This window comes from Nerophis ophidion, linkage group LG21 (assembly GCF_033978795.1).
Source record: "Nerophis ophidion isolate RoL-2023_Sa linkage group LG21, RoL_Noph_v1.0, whole genome shotgun sequence".
NCBI classification, from domain to species: Eukaryota; Metazoa; Chordata; class Actinopteri; order Syngnathiformes; family Syngnathidae; genus Nerophis; species Nerophis ophidion.
In genome coordinates this window covers 5554495-5567134 of record NC_084631.1, presented here as the reverse complement: position 1 = coordinate 5567134, position 12640 = coordinate 5554495, and the positions used below count along the sequence as shown (strand labels likewise).

The window sequence follows — 12640 nt, the reverse complement described above, 5'->3', positions numbered from 1 at the left end:
TCCTTCCATCACTACTGTGTAACAATATTAAATCAATATTTTAAATGATTTCCTAATATTAGCTGTGATTTAAATCATTTGGCTTTTGCCCTTTAAGTCCCCCTGTGTCCAGAAACGTATTTTCCAGGTTCATAAACAATAAAAAAACACGACAAAAGATAATTTTGTAGTAAAACATTTCGATTGACCAAATAAGCTTGCTGCGGGGTCGTTCTCCCAGGAAGGCAGACTGACTACTCGGGACATGGCATTTAGGTAAAAACATGATTTAATTTTAACTAAAAAAATATACGAACAAAAATCGCTCACAGCGGAGGCACAACTTGGGCTAAAGAACAGAGCTAACGCATAAACAGACTAAGAACATAAATCAAACAAAACTTACTTGGCGTGGCATGAAGCACGAAACTATGGCAAGGCCTGAAACAAGTCAGCACAGGGCGACTGACTGGCAAAGACAAACTTAAATGTTGCCTCTGATTAGTGCTTGTGAAGCAGGTGAGCGAGCATTTTCTCCACCAGAGACAGGTGGACAAAATGAGTAACCAAGGAAACCAGACAAGGGAGTGGAAAAAAACAGGAACTTAAAAAGTCCAAAGGACAAACAGCACATGGCCAAACAAAAACATGATCAACAGACATGACATTTTATTATTGGTTAGCTTCAAAATAACAATGTTATTAAAAAGAATAAGAGACTTATTATACTTTAAAAATGTTGGTCTTACTTAAAAATGCACGCATTTAGTTCTATTCAGTGTTAAAAAATATTATATGGCACTCACGGAAATACATTTTGAAATTTTTGGCTTTCATGGCTCTTTTAGCCAAAAAGGTTCCCGACCCCTGATATTGACCAACACGTTATACATTATTTGAAGTTTTAGACTAGCATTTTTTTTTTTTTTTACAATTAAATGATAAATGGGTTGTACTTGTATAGCGCTTTTCTACCTTCAAGGTACTCAAAGCGCTTTGACACTACTTCCACATTTACCCATTCACACACACATTCACACACTGATGGAGGGAGCTGCCATGCAAGGCGCCAACCAGCACCCATCAGGAGCAAGGGTGAAGTGTCTTGCTCAGGACACAACGGACGTGACGAGGTTGGTTCTAGGTGGGATTTGAACCAGTGACCCTCGGGTTGCGCACGGCCACTCTCCCACTGCGCCACGCCGTCCCAATTGAAATATAAATGCATGTAATTCCTTGTTGTATGCAGCTGGGATAGGCAACCCTGAGAGGGACAAGCGGTAGAAAAATGGATGGATAGATATTACCCGTGGTTCACTTATTTCTTTACACTTTGACCCTGGAAGTTGGAACTGATTTGAAATGATAACTCCAAACCCAAACAAACCCATCCTGGATCAGTTTATGTTGGACTATTGTTCCACTGTATTAATAATATCAATAAAATACACAAGTTTGACATGTGAAAACTATGATTTTTAAAATGGCAATGTTAAAACTAACATTCCATGAGTGAATATTTTTTGTGTTTTCACGCCAAATGTGCTATTTATAACAAAAGTTAAAATGATGACTTACAGTAATTAAAAATGAGTTGGCATTAATTCATTTATTTATCTGTTTCATTCACTTTGCCTTTTTGACCTGAGTTCTGCCAAGCAGGTGGAGAGTCCCCGCAATTCCACTCAGGCATTCAAATGATGTCATCATGCAAACGCAAGAAAGGAGCGAGGTGCACCCAGGAGAGCAACAACTAACTGCAAGGGCAACCTTTACTACCTTCAAGGGATCAAGTGTGAGTAGGATGTTAGATTTTAACAACTTCTTAAAAAGCTTTTCTACAAAATAACAGAAAATGGCATTTTGTTTGCATTTAACACAGTAAAATACACAAATCAACACACATTGACTCTATAAGGTGGAGTTTGTTGTTTGCAATAGGGAATAACTACATATAATTGAATAATATATCATTTAATAAATTTTTACTTATATAGCCCTAAATTATGAGTGTCTCAAAGGGCTGCACAAGCCACAACGACAATTAATAACAAGGCAAGTGCTGATCGATCGGCCACAGATCAGTATTGGTTAATAATTGTGAAGAAACGTATGTGATCAGGCCTTGCCGTTTGCCTTTTGAAAGCCAATTAACTCTGACTGATTACTTTATTTTTGGTCACGCGACTGACAGAGGCGGCTCTACCTGCTTAGATATCTTCACTTCCATTGTGGCATTTCTTAGTATCATTATCTTTGGAGGATAAGGCGAACTCAACATGTTTCACACAGTGAGAGCGAGCCAGAAACATGCATGCTCATTGCTAAGCGAGCTTGTCACAACAAAAAATAAGCACTTCAAGAAGTCTAGATTTTTATTATTAGGTTTACAAATTCAGAGAATAATTGTCTGGACACAGGAGGACTTTGAGGGCAAAACAATAATTTAAAAGAACAGTAGATAGTAGTTTTTACTTTTGTTTAGTTATTGTGTACTATTGGCTTTATTGTGATCAAACAACATTATGTAATAAAAACCAATAAGAAAGTAGTTTAAATATTGTGCTGTTATTGTTAATAGAACTCACCATAAATGTTTTTAAAAATCGCAGATATTACACGTCCAGCTCAATAAATATGCGTGGAGGTCAAGCCAAGGTCTGTTCTCAACGGGTACAAGGCACCATTTAGACATCCCAAATAAAATGCCCCACGTTTGCCTTGGTTTTAGCTGTGCGAACCGTTCAAATCCCGAAAAGGGTAAACGTTTCTTCAGAGTTTCTCAAGAGGTAATCATGGAGAGCGAGAGTGCAAGATAGACAATGACAAAAATGGCAGGCACTCCAGTGGAAGAATGCATGAGTTTGAAGTGATCACTTCGTGAAAGGTTTGATTGACATACGTTCAACGTTTACTGTTTCCTATTTAAGTATTATCTTGATATTGTTTGTATTTCTGATTGTGTTGTCAAGATACCAATATTTTGGTACCTGTACCAAAATGATTTTGATCTTTTTCTAAATAAAGGGGACCTCAAAAGATTGCATTATTGGCTTTATGTTAACAAAAAATGTTAGGTTACATTAAACATATGTTTCTTATTGCAAGTTTGTCCTTAAATAAAATAGTGAACATACAAGACAACTTGTCTTTTATTAGTAAGTAAACTAAGGGTCCTAATTTAGCTGCTGACATATGCAGTAACATATTGTGTCATTTTCCATTCTATTATTGTCAAAATTATTAACATTGACGTAATCATAGTAGTATCAACTAGATACGCTACTATACTTAGTATTATTACAGTGAATGGTAGGTGTAGATCCACCAAAGGCGTGTTAACATTTTGACGCCGGTGAGCTACGGTGTGTAGTGAAGCGTTTAGCTATTCCTCTTCCTGCAGGGATCATACTTAAAAGAAACTTACTTTGTCATCATGGAAACGAGGATTAGTGATTTAGAAGTAGCTGCGGCTGGTCTTCAGCCGTTAGCTAGCTAGCCATGTCTTAAAGCACCTCTTCCTGAGGCAGTTTGTGTCATAGCTTCACCTTTATCGTTAGTTTTTAAGCCAAAATGCGCCCTACTCAACTCGTTGTGTTTGGAGGAAGAAGAATACTGAGTTGCATCCCAAGAACACCACACCTACTGTGAAGCATGGGGGTGGAAACATCATGCTTTGGGGCTGTTTTTCTTCTAAGGGGACAGGACGATTGATCCGTGTTAAGGAAAGAATGAATGGGGCCATGTATCGTGAGATTTTGAGCCAAAACCTTCTTCCATCAGTGAAAGCTTTGAATGGTTGACCAAATATTTTTTTTCCACCATAGTTTACAAATAAATTCTTTAAAATTCCTACAATTTGAATTCCTGGATTTTTTTTTCCCATTCTGTCTCTCACAGTTGAAGTGTACCTATGATGCAAATTACAGACCTCTGTCATCATTTTAAGTGGGAGAACTTGCACAATCGCTGGCTGACTAAATACTTTTTTGCCCCACTGTATACTAAAGAAACGAGTGAAAGATTCCAGAGGGATTCTCTTCTATAGATTTTTCTTTTAGCGATGTAGACCACGTCCAGGATAGCCACAATGCGTCTACTTGGCCACATTTGGACAAATGTATGTGTCTGGATAACACATTCAATTGAGTTGTTTACCATGTAAGCCCAAATCAAAACTGTTCTCCAGTTGCCAAGCTCGACATATTTTGCACGAGAAATGCTGCCAAAAATGTATGCCGAAGTGAGGAAGCTCATAGCCGCACAATTAAGTCAAGTAACTTACTTGGCGCTGACCATAACCGTACATGTGTCCATTACATCGTCGACAAGGAATTAAAAAGTGCCTGCAAATGTATTTTTATCTGAGCTGTCATCACGTCGTGTCATTGCTGGTTTACGATCAGACAAGCATATTCGGCAACGCACAATCACAGAGTACTTACAAGCAGACACAGTGTGTAGACAGAAAAGGGAAAGCGGATGCATTTTGGCTTAAAAACTAACGATAAGGATGACGTTATAAAACTGAAACGCTCCCAGGAAGAGGTGCTTTAAGACATGGCTAGCGGCAAACGTCCATTCGCAGTCTGCAGTGTTTTAGCTACTTCTAAATCATTAATCATCGCCTCCATGGCGACAAAGTGAGTTTCTTACAAGTAACATCCCTGCAGGACGAGGAATAGCTAAACATGCTTCACTACACACACCGGCGTCACAAAGTAAACAAATGCCATTGGTGGATCTACACCTGATATCCACTGTAATGATATTAAGTACAAGAACATATCGAGCCGATACTACTATGATTACATCAATATTTTTTGGCATCACAACATCTTCTTTCGTTTTATCAAATGTATATTATGTTTATAAAGTCAGAAATACGTCCCTGGACACATGAGGACTTTGAATATGACCAATGTATGATCCTGTAACTACCGGTACTTGGTATCGAATTGATACCCAAATTTGTGTTATAATCCAAAACTAATGTAAAGTATCCAAACAGAAGAATAAGTGATTATTACATATTAACAGAAGTGTAGATAGAACATGTTAAGAGAGAAAGTAAGCAGATATTAACAGTAAATGAACAAGTAGATCAATAATTCATTTTCTACCATTAGTTCTTAATATTGTTGACACAATAATAGAATGGAAAATGACACAATATGTTACTGCATATGTCAGCAGCTAAATTAGGAGCCTTAGTTTACTTACTAATGAAAGAAAAGTTGTCTTGTATGTTCACTATTTTATTTAAACTTGCAATGAGACACATGTTTGATGTACCGTAAGATATGTTGTTAAAATAATGCCATTTTTTGTTGTCCATTTATTCTAGAAAAGTACTGAAAATGAATGAAATAATTTCGGTGCTGATAGCAAAATATTGGTATCGGGACAACACTACTAACTCAGAAACAGATGGCTCTAGACCACCAGTGGGCAACCCGCGGCTCTTTGACCACTCTGATGTGGCTCAGCCGCATACTTGCCGACCGCCCTGAGAAGTCCAGTAAATTTCCAAATTTCAGTGTCTCTATCAGACATCTCCCGGATAAACATTATTCGATTTTCACCCAGACATCAACTTTGAGGGCGTGCCGTGATGACAGTGCCTCTATCACCTTTACTACATGTCATCGCGCCAGGATTTCCACCGTGCTATCTGCGTGCCGGCCGGCCGGTCACATTTTGGATGTGACCTCTAGCTGGACACATACGGTACTGCAAGGCATACTTGTTCAACAGCCATACAGGTCACATTGAGTGTTGTGATATAAACAACTTTAAAACTCTTACTAATATGCGCCACACTGAACCCACAACAAACAAGAATGACAAACATATTTCGGGAGAACATCCTCACTATAACACAACACAAACCCGACAGAACAAATACCCAGAATCCCCAACCGACGCACGGAGGGGTGGGGGGTGCGGAAAGCTGGGTGTATAATGTGCCCGGAAAAGTCAGGGATACATGGGATTCTGGGTGTTTGTTATGTTGCGTTTGTAATGTGTTATAGTGCGGATGTTCTCCTGAATTGTTTGTCATTCTTGTTTGGTGTGGGTTGACAGTGTGGTGCATATTAGTAAGAGTGTTAAAGTTGTTTAAACGGACACCCTCAGTGTGACCTGTATGGCTGTTGAATAGGGATGCCTTGCAGTCTCTTACGTGTAACTGCAATAGGCCCGTCAGACAATTTTTTGGACTGGCAGGCTTTTGTACAAAATGTAGAGGGCGCTAGCGGTGGTGCATCATTGTACGCCCTTATTATTGTTCATTGGTTAACATCAGCGTACAATCGAGAGAATAATTACTCTGAAATTCGGGATTCTCCCGAGAAAATTGAGAGGGTTGGCAGGTGTGACGCTGTCGAAGCGGCATTCATATAAAACTTGCGGGCCGCTCTAACATTATATTTTCATATTAAGGTGCGGGCCGTGTGTCTGAGACCCCTGGTTTATACATAGCGCAAAGCAAAAAAAAAAAAAAAACTCAGTATGCAGTGTTATTTCATTATAAATTTCAAAAGAGTTATGTGGCTCCCATTGTTTTCTTTACTTTGTTAAACGGGTCAAAATGGCCCTTTGAGTGGTAAAGGTTGCCGACCCCTGATCTAGACAGGGAAGTTCAACTGGTTCATGCTAAAGTACGAATAAAAAAAAATCCAAATGTTACCTTCTTACACAAGGCATGTTTCCAAAAAATAATATCTAATCAGCATCTAATCCCCACCATGTTACTCCCATGTTTGCATCACAAATTGAAACTAAAACTTACATGTTTGACTGTAAAATCCCCGACTTCTACAACCACAACCGTTTCAATAGAAAATATAATGAAATGGTGTGAAAATGAAAGTAAAAGCAAATATGAAACACATTCTAAAGTTAATAAGTAGAATTAAATGTCTTGTCCTTCCTTTTTCATGTGTTATGGGCAACACACAACTACCAGCGCAGCCGAAATATAAAGGCTCTTAGTTTAAATAGTCAAACATGACTTAAAGGCCTACTGAAAGCCACTACTAGCGACCACACAGTCTGATAGTTTATATATCAATGATGAAATATTAACATTGCAACACATGCCAATACGGCCGGTTTAGTTTACTAAATTTGAATTTTTCATTTACCGCGGAGTTTCCTGTTGAAAACGTTGCGGAATGATGATGCGTGTTTGTGATGTTATTGGTTGGAGGGGACATACTAGCCCAACACCACTAACGGCTAAAAGTCGTCTCTTTTCATCGCATAATTACACAGTATTTCGGACATCTGTGTTGCTGAATCTTTTGGAATTTGTTCAATTAATAATGGAGACTATAGAGAAGAATGCTGTTGGTGGAAAGTGGTGGATTGCAGCTGGCTTTAGCAACCGAAACACACCCGGTGTTTCTTTGTTTGTTGTGAAGCTTTAACACAGAGCGGTCAAGCACACGTTTCCAAGTTTTTGGATGGGAAAATTGTGATATTAAGTCGGCTCTTACTGGAGACTTTAGCGGATTATGCGACCTCCTCCTGTAGCTGTCAAAAAGGCAGCTGTGATCTTGGCTCCTCCATTGGCTTCTCTCAGAGACACTGGCGGTCACCACAGCCATCTGACTTTCAGGTAAGACTTTATAATCTCACTAAAACACTATTAACACAATAAGCAGATAAGGGATTTTACATAAGTATCCTAGTAAATGTGTCGAATAACATATGAATCGCTCCCATTGCCGTTGCCTGGAGCCGTCACCTTTTTTTTTTTTTTAATGCTCCACTCTGACTTTCCTCATCCACGAATCTGTCACCCTCGCTCAAATTAATGGGGAAATCGTCGCTTTCTCGGTCTGAATAGCTCTTGCTGCTGGTGGCTATGATTATAAACAATGTGAGGATGTGAGGAGCCCTACAACCCGCACATCGTCTGCTACTTCCGGTAAAGGCAAGGGTTTTTTATTAGCGAGCAAAGTTGCGGACTTTATCGTCGATGTTCTCTACTAAATCCTTTCAGCAAAAATATGGCAATACTGCGAAATGATCAAGTATGACACATAGAATGGACCTGCTATCCCGCTTAAATAAGAAAACCTCATTTCAGTAGGCCTTTAATATATAAATACCGCATTTTCTCCGACTTAACTTTTGCCTATCCCAGTAAACACAACAATAAGCTTGTTAATAGATGGGTATTAAAACTATTTGTTATAGTACATGGAACAATGCACATTAATGGACATAGAAAAAGTTAATGTGCCAGATTGTAGCCAAAGGCTACTTTTTGCTGTTTATATCTGCCACACGTAGAATAATGCATACATTAAACCAGTCCCTGGTGGGGAAAAAGGCTTTTTTTACTAGCGAGCAAAGTTGCGAACTTTATCATCGATGTTCTCTACTAAATCCTTTCAGCAAAAATATGGCAATACTGCGAAATGATCAAGTATGACACATAAAATGGACCTGCTATCTCCGTCTGAATAAGAACATCCTCATTTCAGTCGGCCTTTAAGGCTAAGGCAAAATACCAAGATATTAGATTAGATTAGATAGATAGTACTTTATTTATTCCGTCAGGAAAATTACCATTTTCAGCACAATCCCATTCAAGATTAGACAAACATTACAGGGAGACAGAACAGGATCGCTGACGGGTCTGCCGGCGTCCAGCGCCCCTTACAAAAAAGATGACATACAGGTAAACAAGGGGGGGAGAAAAGAATAGAAGATTAAAATAAAATAAAAAAAAATAAAAATATATTCTATATCGATATTGCGATATTAATAAAAGCCAATATCGCCCAGCCCTACTTCTTACACAAGGCATGTTTCCAAAAAATAGTGTCTAAACATGTTACTCCCATGTTTGCGTCACAAATTGAAACTAAAACTTACATGTTTATGACTGTAAAATCCCCGACTTGTACAAACACAACCGTTTCAATAGAAAATATAATGAAAGTAAAAGCAAAAATGAAGCGCATTTTGAGGAAATTAGTAGAATTAAATGTCTCGTCCTTCCTTTTTTTGTGTGTTATGGGCAACACACAACTACCAACGCAGCCAAAATATAAAGGCTATTAGTTTAAATAGTCAAACATGACCTAATGAAATAAATGTTAGTACAATATATGTTGAGGTTAAACGAGGGAGTTAACAACAACCACAGCTAGCCTGCTAGCCGCCCGGGTTCGGCTATGCTAAGGAAAGCGGAACACACGGTGTTGGGAGCCAGGCGCCTCCCTGCCAGCCGAGCGCAGACCACGACGTGAACACGCGAGTAAGAAGCATGTGGCTTACCGGGAGTTTGGGGTTGACCTCTCCCTTACAACAGTGACAGAAAAAGCGATGCGGGGGAACCGCCGCAGCCTCCGCCATCTTTCCCTCGCAGAGCTCTGCCTGACTGACGTCGGTCCTCCACGGAGGGACTACATTGACCCCGCCTCCTTCCCGGCATGCACCGCGGTCGGAGCCCGCCAATCACACATAGCCGGAAGTCAGTTTGTTGACAAAAAACGACATCCGGATGCGTTTCGGAGCACGTTAGCCGAGTTGAAAGGTTAGTGGTGATATAAAACACTAATTGTAACACTGGACTGGGGGCAATATTATAAATGTTAGACCAAGTGGCGACAGATAAATGTGGGCTGGTTGAAAATGTGCACAATGTGCTGATGGAGTGGAAGAAGTACCAACCCCGTTTCCATATGAGTTGGGAAATTGTGTTAGATGTAAATATAAACGGAATACAATGATTTGTAAATAATTTTCAACCCATATTCAGTTGAATATGCTACAAACACAACATATTTGTTGTTAAAACTGATAAACATTTTTTTGTTGTCGCAAATAATCATTAACTTTAGAATTTGATGGCAGCAACACGTGACAAAGAAGTTGGGAAAGGTGGCAATGAATACTGATAACGTTGAGGAATGCTCATCGAACACTTATATCAGGGGTCGGGAACCTTTTTGGCTGAGAGAGCCATACAAGCCCATCCATCCATCCATTCATCATCTTCCGCTTATCCGAGGTCGGGTCGCGGAGGCAACAGCCTAAGCAGGGAAACCCAGACTTCCCTCTCCCCAGCCACTTCGTCTAGCTCTTCCCCGGGGATCCCGAGGCGTTCCCAGGCCAGCCGGGAGACATAGTCTTCCCAACGTGTCCTCGGTCTTCCCCGTGGCCTCCTACCGGTTGGACGTGCCCTGAACACCTCCTTAGGGAGGTGTTCAGGTGGCATCCTGACCAGATGCCCGAACCACCTCATCTGGCTCCATACTAGCCAAATATTTTAAAGTATTTCCGTGACAGCCATATAATATATTTTTTAAAGACTGAATACAACTAAATGCATGCATTTTTAAGTAAGACCAACATGTTTAGAGTACAATAAGTCTCTTATTCTTTTTAATAACATTCTTATTCTAAAGCTAACCAACAATAAATAAAATACTTCTTACCAGAAACCGGATGGATGTATTAAAATGCATGAGAAGGTGTTATATTTTTAATATTATTTTTGACACTGATTACCAGCAGAATTATTCATTACTTATCGCTGTTAAGCAATGTCAGCAAAGATTCATCTGAGAGCCATGTGTAGTCATCAAAAGAGCCACATCTGGCTCTAGAGCCATAGGTTCCCTACCCCTGACTTATATGGGACATCCCACAGGTGTGCAGGCTAATTGGGAACAGGTGGGTGCCATGATTGGGTAGAAAAGCAGCATCCATGAAATGCTAAGTAATTCACAAACAAGGATGGGGCGAGGTCTGATGTGCTGATGGAGTGTAAGAAGTACAAACCCCGTTTCCATATGAGTTGGGAAATTGTGTTGGATGTAAATATAAAAAGAATACAATGATTTGCTAATCATTTTCAACCCATATTCAGTTGAATATGCTACAAACACAACATATTTGTTGTTAAAACTGATAAACATTTTTTTGTTGTCGCAAATAATCATTAACTTTAGAATTTGATGGCAGCAACACGTGACAAAGAAGTTGGGAAAGGTGGCAATGAATACTGATAACGTTGAGAAATGCTCATCGAACACTTATATCAGGGGTCGGGAACCTTTTTGGCCGAGAGAGCCATACAAGCCCATCCATCCATCCATCCATCCATCATCTTCCGCTTATCCGAGGTCGGGTCGCGGGGGCAACAGCCTAAGCAGGGAAACCCAGACTTCCCTCTCCCCAGCCACTTCGTCTAGCTCTTCCCCGGGGATCCCGAGGCGTTCCCAGGCCAGCCGGGAGACATAGTCTTCCCAACGTGTCCTGGGTCTTCCCCGTGGCCTCCTACCGGTTGGACGTGCCCTAAACACCTCCCTAGGGAGGCATTCGGGTGGCATCCTGACCAGATGCCCGAACCACCTCATCTGGCTCCATACAAGCCAAATATTTTAAAGTATTTCCGTGACAGCCATATGATATTTTTTTTAAAGACTGAATACAACTAAATGCATGCATTTTTAAGTAAGACCAACATGTTTAGAGTACAATAAGTCTCTTATTCTTTTTAATAACATTCTTATTCTAAAGCTAACCAACAATAAATAAAATACTTCTTACCAGAAACCGGATGGATGTATTAAAATGCATGAGAAGGTTTTATATTTTTAACATTATTTTTGACACTGATTACCAGCGGAATTATTCATTACTTATCGCTGTTAAGCAATGTCAGCTAAGATTTATCTGAGAGCCATGTGCAGTCATCAAAAGAGCCACATCTGGCTCTAGAGCCATAGGTTCCCTACCCCTGACTTATATGGGACATCCCACAGGTGTGCAGGCTAATTGGGAACAGGTGGGTGCCATGATTGGGTATAAAAGCAGCACCCATGAAATGCTAAGTATTTCACAAACGACGATGGGACGAAGGTCGCCAATTTGTAAGCAAAATGTCGAACAGTTTTAGAACAACATTTCTCAACGAGCTATTGCAAGGAATTTAGGGATTTTACCATCCACGGTCCGTGAAATGATCAAAAGGTTCAGAGAATCTGGATAAATCACTCCACGTAAGCGATGATATTACAGACCTTTGATCCCTCAGGCGGTAATGCATCAAAAACCGACATCAGTGTGTAAAGGATATCACCACATGGGCTCAGGAACACTTCATAAAACCACTGTCAGTAGCTACAGTTGGTCGCTACATCTGTAAGTGCAAGTTAAAACTCTACTATGCAAAGCAAAAGCCATTTATCAACAACACCCAGGAACGCCACCGGCTTCGCTTGGCCCGAGCTCATCTAAGATGGACTGATGCAAAGTGGAAAGGTGTTCTGTGGTCTGACGAGTCCACATTTCAAATTATATTTGGAAACTGTGGACGTGGTGTCCTCCGGAACAAAGAGGAAAATAACCATCCGGATTGTTATAGGCGCAAAGATCAAAAGCCAGCATCTGTGATGGTATGGGGGGTGTATTAGTGCCCAAGGCATGGGTAACTTACACATCTGTGAAGGCACCCATTAATGCTGAACGACATCCTCGGCTAAATAGATAGATATAGACATATATATACATAGATAGATAGATATAGAACAGCTAGAGAGACAGTCCGATATATAGCAAAATTAGCAATATATAGACATTTCCAAAAAACCGTGTGCACACACACACACACACAATGCAAGATGCCGCAGGT

At 40.1% G+C, this 12640-nt stretch overlaps 2 protein-coding genes across 4 annotated transcripts in view; one reads left to right on the top strand and one right to left on the bottom strand.

Moving 5' to 3' along the window:
• The window catches only part of rnf115a (ring finger protein 115a), a 28247-nt gene extending 18815 nt beyond the window's left edge, over positions 1 to 9432 (bottom strand). For both annotated transcript variants that reach the window (XM_061881670.1, XM_061881671.1), the window contains exon 1: positions 9277 to 9432. In XM_061881670.1, the coding sequence (XP_061737654.1) occupies positions 9277 to 9354 (78 nt within the window). In that variant the 5' untranslated portion in view covers positions 9355 to 9432. The remainder of the gene's footprint in view (positions 1 to 9276) is intronic.
• Positions 1 to 12640, top strand: part of polr3c (polymerase (RNA) III (DNA directed) polypeptide C) — a 45907-nt gene that overhangs the window by 7134 nt on the left and 26133 nt on the right. The window contains exon 2 of one of the 2 annotated variants that reach the window (XM_061881665.1): positions 1642 to 1774. In XM_061881665.1, coding sequence (XP_061737649.1) covers positions 1688 to 1774 — 87 coding nt within the window. In that variant the 5' untranslated portion in view covers positions 1642 to 1687. Of the gene's footprint in view, positions 1 to 1641; positions 1775 to 9417; positions 9536 to 12640 lie in introns of those variants that run through there. The other variant, XM_061881666.1, reaches the window with a different exon arrangement.